General features: G+C 51.0%; 1 protein-coding gene across 1 annotated transcript; it reads left to right on the top strand.

Annotated features, from left to right (window-relative positions):
* The first annotated feature begins 4154 nt into the window (after positions 1 to 4154).
* Positions 4155 to 5132, top strand: MAS1 (MAS1 proto-oncogene, G protein-coupled receptor). Its single transcript, XM_047769118.1, has one exon. The coding sequence runs from the start codon at positions 4155 to 4157 to the stop codon at positions 5130 to 5132; it is 978 nt and encodes a 325-aa protein (XP_047625074.1).
* The last annotated feature ends 1531 nt before the right edge of the window (positions 5133 to 6663 follow it).

Genomic DNA, 6663 nt, shown 5'->3' with positions numbered 1-6663 from the left:
GGTTACACACCCGACTAGTATCCATAAGGACGTGGGTTTGATCCCTGGCCTGGCTCAGTGGGTTGAGGATCCGGTGTTGCTGTGGCTGTGGTGTAGGCCAGCAGCTGCAATTCCAATTTGACCCCTAGCCTGGGACCTTCCGTATGCCACACGCGCGGCCCTAAAAAAACAAAATTAAATTAAATTAAAACTCTGTAAGGAGGACTGTCCTGGCTATAGAGGTCATTAATGAGTGACACCAAGAGTTGTGGAGGGAGTATGAGAAAGGGAAGGGAGGAGGGTAAGAGTCTGGGCAGGAGAGGCTGGTGCAGGGACACAGAGAGCAGCAAAAGGAAGACCGATCCCAGGAGTCAGCCTGGAGACATGGGAATAGAAGAGGAGCCTGTGATCTTAGGTGACTTCTGAATTTGAACTTTATAATCACGAAAAGGCACAGTGATGAATAATGTTCTAAAGTTCTCATTGGTGTGTCTATTATTCTTTGTTTTATAAAGGTTTTTTTTGTTTGTTTTTTATTTTTTTTTTGCTTTTTAGGGCCGCAGCCAGGGCATATGGAGGTTCCCAGGCTAGGGATCGAACATGAGCTACAGCCACCTGCCTACCCCACAGCCACAGAAACGCCAGATCCAAGCCTCGTCTGCGACCTACACCGCAGCTCACCCCCACACCGGATCCCTAACCCACTGAGCGAAGCCAGGGATCGAACCTGTGTCCTCATGGATACTAGTTGGGTTCGTTAACCGCTGGGCCATGATGGGAACTCCATGTTCGATGAAGTTCTGCTTGTTAAAAGATGTAGGCCCCCGGGAGCAGAGGACACCCCGGCCGGCACAGCTGGAACCCACTCACTCGGCTTCTCATGCCTCATTCTCAGTGCACGAGGAACCTGGCTCCTTTCTCTCCCAGCCGCTGTGCCCCCTGCCCCCGGTGTCAGGCTTTAGGAGTTTATGTTCACAGCCTCTTCAGATGGAAAGCTCAGTCCACTGACTCCTCCGTCTCTCTTCCCTCTCATGGTCCCAGCGGGGCTGACCCGTCTTCTCTGAAATGTCTCTGGAATTCATTCTGTCCTTGAGCCGTTTTCATAGTTATTATTTCTCACTGGGATTATTTTAACAATCCCCTGCTGGCTTCTTGGCTCCATCTCTTGTCCACTTTCATCCAGCCTGTAGACTATGACCAGGGTAACCTTTCTAAAACCTTTCTAAAATAGCCTGCAGACTAAACCTAGGAGTTCCCTGGTGGCCGAGCAGTTAAGCACTCGGTGTTGTCACTGATATGGCTCCAGTTTGATCCCTGGCCTGGGAACTTCCACATGCTGTGGATGCAGCCGTAAACAAACACATAGATACACACATAAATAAAAAGCACGGTTCAGGTCACATCCCAGCCCTGCACTGAAACTTTAATGGCTCTGTAGTGCAGGGGAAGTGGTTTCCAAACCATGGCGTGGGGCCCATAAGAATGAGAATGCCCTGGAATATGAAAATTCAGAGTCCAGGCCCCCACCTCAAGCTTCTTGCAATAGTGGGTCTCTGGAATTTCCTTTTTTATTTTTTTTTCCTTTTCTTTTTAGGGCTACACCCGTGCCATATGGAAGTTTCCAGGCTAGGGGTCGAATTGGAGCTGGAGCTGCCAGCCTGTGTCACAGCCACAGCAATGCCAGATCTGAGCTGAGTCTTCGACCTACACCACAGCTCACTGCAATGCTGGATCCTTAACCCACTGAGGGGGGCCAGGGATCAAACCCGCATCCTCATGGATACTAGTCAGGTTCGTAACCCACTGAACCACAATGGGAACCCTCCTGCAGCTCATTTCTGTATGAAGTCGTACCTCCACACACGGCACACTAGACACCTCAAACTCCAGCATTCTGTGCCTTCTGACCTCTGTGCCTCTCTGTCCATCTGTCCTGGTTTCTTTTTCCTTTTTTCTTTTTTGCTTTTTAGAGCCACACCTGAGGCATATGGAGGTTCCCAGGCTAGGGGTCAAATCAGAGCTCTAGCCACTGGCCTACGCCACAGCCACAGCCACACAGCATCCTAGCCGTGTCTGTGAACTACACCACGGCTCACGGCAACGCCGGATCCTTAACCCACTGAACGAGGCCAGGGATCGAACCTGCATCCTCATGGATACTGGTCAGGTTAGTTTCCACTGTGCCACAATGGGAACTCCTGTCCTCTTTTCTTGAGATGTCTTTCTCTCCTTTCTTCAGCTATAAACTTGTACTGACCCTTCAAGGCCCAGCCCCGTGAAGCTTCCCCCCGACACCCAGAGCCATGGTTTCCTAGGGTGTGCTTGCTTTTTAATGCCATAAGCGATGGGCATTTCAATTCCCTTATTGAATTAGATTTTAGTTCCGTCTGCCTTCCCTGGAAAGATGTGCAGAGGGCCGTGTCTTCTTCAGTTCTGCATCCTTAACTTAGTACAATGACGGAAAACTATGTTTTTGAAAGATGATCCGTGTTCAGAAAGTGCACGGGGTTACTTGGGTCTGACTATAACAGGAAAAAACAGGAGTTCCCATGTGGCTCAGCAGGTTAAGAACCCAGCACCGTGTCCTTAACGGAGTGTTGAGTGTTGAGGAGCCGGCATGGCTGCAAGATGAGGCGTAGAACACAGAGGTGGCTCAGATCTGGCGTTGCTGTGGCTGTGGCATAGGCTGGCAGCTCGAGCTCCAATTCGACCCCAGCCTGGGAATATCCATATGCCATAGGTGTGACCTTCAAAAGAAAAAGAAAAAGGTCTTTCAAAGGTTTGAAACACCTTTCCTAACTGGGAACTTCCCTTCTAACTCATTTTTATAGGAGTCCCCTGGAGCTCTCTTGCATACAATGAGCTAAAGATGCTGTGGTCCATGAGAAGTCCCTCTGGGGTTGCAGTGGCTCATATATATTTGTTTCCTTAACAGGAAGAGGGTAGGGGCTGTGCATAGGTTTATTTTGTAATTCCTAATGTGGGAGGCCAAGTTTCTGCTAATCTTTGCTTTCAGTTTCAAATGTTTAGCTTCTTACTGGTTTCGAGTGAGTGCTTTGCTTAATGTCCATCAGCCGCTTGGGCTGGCCTGTGGGGTGCGGGGATATGAATGCATCTTATTTGAGTGCTCCATCTGCTCCCAGGGTTGGTTTGCACAGGGTACCTAATCTGAGTAGGTTTTGTCATAGGTATTGGGACCACATAAAATACCTGCCTTTGAATTGTTCACACTTTCAAAAATATTGGTGCTCTATTGAACATATTTTTTCTAGCTACTCTCGACCCATCACTTACGGCATTAAAAAGTGATGACAACACGGGAGTTCCTGTTGTGGCTCAGTGGGTTAAGAACCTGACATTGTGTCCATGAGGGTGCAGGGTCCATCCCTGGCCTTTCTCAGTGGGCTAAGGATCCAGCATTGCCACAGCTATAGTGTGGGTCACAGATGAGGCTCAGATCTGGTGTTGCTGTGGCTGTGGTGTAGGCTGTGGCAGCTACAGCTCCGATTTCTCAGCAACTTCCATATGCTGCAGGTGCGGATGTGAAAAGGAAAAAAAAAAAGTAGCAACAATGGGAAGGTGCCTTGTGATGCAGAGGGTTAAGGATCTGGCATTGCCACAGCTGGGGTGCAGGTTGCAACTGGGGCGCAGTTTTGATCTCTGGCCCCTGGGACCTGCCACATGCCACGGGCGCAGCCAAAAAAGAAAAAGAAAAAGAAAGCATCAACAACAGCACTTTGCCCAAACTTGTATTTTGTCATCACATTTTAATGTGGTTAACTTGGTCCCTCAGGCCAGGAGATGAAGGCACAGAAGATGAGGTGTTTTGAAAATTCAGAAAGCTCAGGCCGGGCCAGAGATGGACACCAGGAACTCTGCTCCTCTCCCTTTGCCAGATCCCCTTTGCCACTAAACCACAAGCAAATAACCATATAGAACCAAAGGCTATTGGGTGGATCAAAACAGGCCGTTAAAGCAGATGGCTCATCTCTCCTGGTGAAATGTCTAATTTTATCTTCACGGGAAGGAGAAATGTACAATCTAGCAAATATTTTTTGTATAACATGGTGGCAATCCAGAGCTGAAACCGCTCTCTGACGGCCATTCATCCTTGATTTCCTTTTTTTAACTTATTTACAGAAAAGGACCCGAAGAACCCAGGCTGAAGCCTCCTCATGGACGAGGCAAACGGGACGTCATTTGTCACTGAGGGGTCCTCGAACGCCTCCACCAGCAGGAACGCCTCTGCTGGGGACCCGCGGCGGGAAATTCCCATGGTGCACTGGGTGATCATGAGCATCTCGCCACTGGGCTTTGTGGAGAATGGGATTCTGCTCTGGTTCCTCTGCTTCCGGATGCGAAGAAACCCCTTCACCGTCTACATCACCCACCTGTCCATCGCCGACATCTCGCTGCTCTTCTGCATCTTTATTCTGTCTGTGGACTACGCTCTAGATTACGAGCTCTCGTCTGGCTATTACTACACAATTGTCACGCTGTCGGTGACGTTTCTCTTTGGCTACAACACGGGCCTCTACCTGCTGACGGCCATCAGCGTGGAGCGGTGCCTGTCCGTCCTGTACCCGATCTGGTACCGCTGCCATCGCCCCAAGCATCAGTCGGCACTGGTCTGCGCCCTCCTGTGGGCGCTGTCCTGCTTGGTGACCACCATGGAATATGTGATGTGCATCGACAGGGAGGGGCAGGCCCACTCCCGCAGTGACTGCCGGGCGGTCATCATCTTCATAGGCGTCCTGAGCTTCGCGGTCTTCACGCCGCTCATGGTGGCGTCCAGCAGCATCCTGGTGGTGAAGATCCGGAAGACGGCGTGGGCGTCCCCCTCCTCGAAGCTCTACCTGGTCATCACGGTCAGCATCATCGTGTTCTTCATCTTCGCCGTGCCCATGAGGCTCCTCTACCTGCTCTACTACGAGTACTGGTCGACGTTCCGGAACTTGCACCACGTGTCTCTTCTCTTCTCCACCATCAACAGCAGCGCCAACCCTTTCATCTACTTCTTCGTGGGCAGCAGCAGGAAGAAGCGGTTCAAGGAGTCCTTAAAAGTCGTTCTGACCAGGGCTTTCAAGGATGAGATGCAACCCAGGCGCCCTGGAGACCCCACCGCCACCCCCGCAACCGAGACCGTGGTCTGATGGGGGGAGGGAAAGCGTGGACAACCATGGGGGGACACGGATGCCTGCAGGTGACGCCTGGGCTGCACCTGACTATCTCCCAGATACGCTAAGGAGGACCCCTACCCCCTGTGCATGAGATGAGAATTAACGCTGAGATTGTGCCCGTGTGCTGAACCTTCTGGAAATGCCTACACACATGCCAGGCCTCTATCCTTTCTGTATTTTCTCCCAACGCCTTCTGTCGGAGTTCCCACTGTGGCACGGTGGGTTATAGATCCAGCTGCAGTGGCTTGGATGGCCGAGGAGGTACAGGTTTGATCCCCAGCCTGGCGCAGTCGGTTAGAGGACCCGGTGTTGCCGCAGCCGTGGCGTAGGTTTCAGCTGCGGCTGGGATTTGCGCCCTGGCCCAGGAACTTCCATAGGCTGTGGGTGTGGCTGAAAAAGAGGGGAAAAAACAAAACAAAACAAACAACCAAAACTCTTTCTGTCCCTCCTGAGCACTTCTGGCAACATTTCCCCATGAACTCTCCAAATGACCTCAGCAGGAAAGTTACAGACATGTACAGGGAAACGAAGAAGTATTTGATGGACCTTAGAAGGCGGAGCCATGGAGCAGGAAGAAGACGGGTTTGGGAGTCAGGTTGGCTCTGTCCTTTGCTGCTTGTGTGACCTCAGGTTTAACCCCGGAAGCCTCATTTCCTCACGGATAAAACAGTAACAGTAATAGTCCCTCCCCCCAGTCTTGTGGTGGCAGTGAAACGGGAAGACGAGATCTGAGAAGCATCTGGCACAGGTCACTGTCGAGAAACATCCGTTCCTCTGACTCCTTTCAGTAGAGGAGGAAATGCATATTTCTTTTTTGTAAAGCACACACACACACACACACTCACACACACAGCTCTGCCGTGTTCAAATATTGTTACATGTTTTTAAGTGTTGGATGTAATTTATGAAGGTCAGCTTTCTGTTTGCTGCATGAGGACTTTTCCTGGGACAGCATCTCTATAGAAAATACCTGCAGATGCCACAGGTTACCTGGCAGATGTCATCTGCGGCTGCCAGTGCTAGAGCATCATGTCGGGTTGTGAGGGCACACGTTTTGCCACCAGTCGAGGAGTTTCTCATGGCTTCCCTTCCCTCTCTGTGGAATGCTTGATGTAAAGAAAGTTTGTTTGGAAATCCTTTGCTTGATATGAATGTTCATGAATGAAACTTAACTCATGAGTTCATGAGGGTGATTGCAATTTTTGACACACACCCCGCCTCCCGCCGCCCCAGTCCCCCTGCCTTGGCCCCTTGGTGGGTTATGCATTTATAGCAGCAGAGCTCTCACCTGCAGCCACGGGAGGGCTTGTCGGCATTTCCTTGGGTCATTTCCAGGGAGGAGGCTCGGTGGCAGGGGCTGCTAAGAGTGTGCCCGCCTCTAGGAGGGAACCCAGACGGTTCTCCCAAGACTGATCTCTGCAGGATTTCCTCAAGCGTCCAGGCACTCTGCTGCCCGCCTGCCAGGGCTTGTGTGTCTGTACCTTCGGGTGGCATGAACCGGGTT

This window comes from Phacochoerus africanus, chromosome 2 (assembly GCF_016906955.1).
Source record: "Phacochoerus africanus isolate WHEZ1 chromosome 2, ROS_Pafr_v1, whole genome shotgun sequence".
Lineage (NCBI taxonomy): Eukaryota > Metazoa > Chordata > Mammalia > Artiodactyla > Suidae > Phacochoerus > Phacochoerus africanus.
This window is presented reverse-complemented; position numbering and strand designations above follow the sequence as displayed.

Excerpts from the sequence above, each read along its gene's own strand:
- MAS1 (XM_047769118.1), top strand. The coding sequence starts at position 4,155 with ATGGACGAGGCAAACGGGACGTCATTTGTCACTGAGGGGTCCTCGAAC.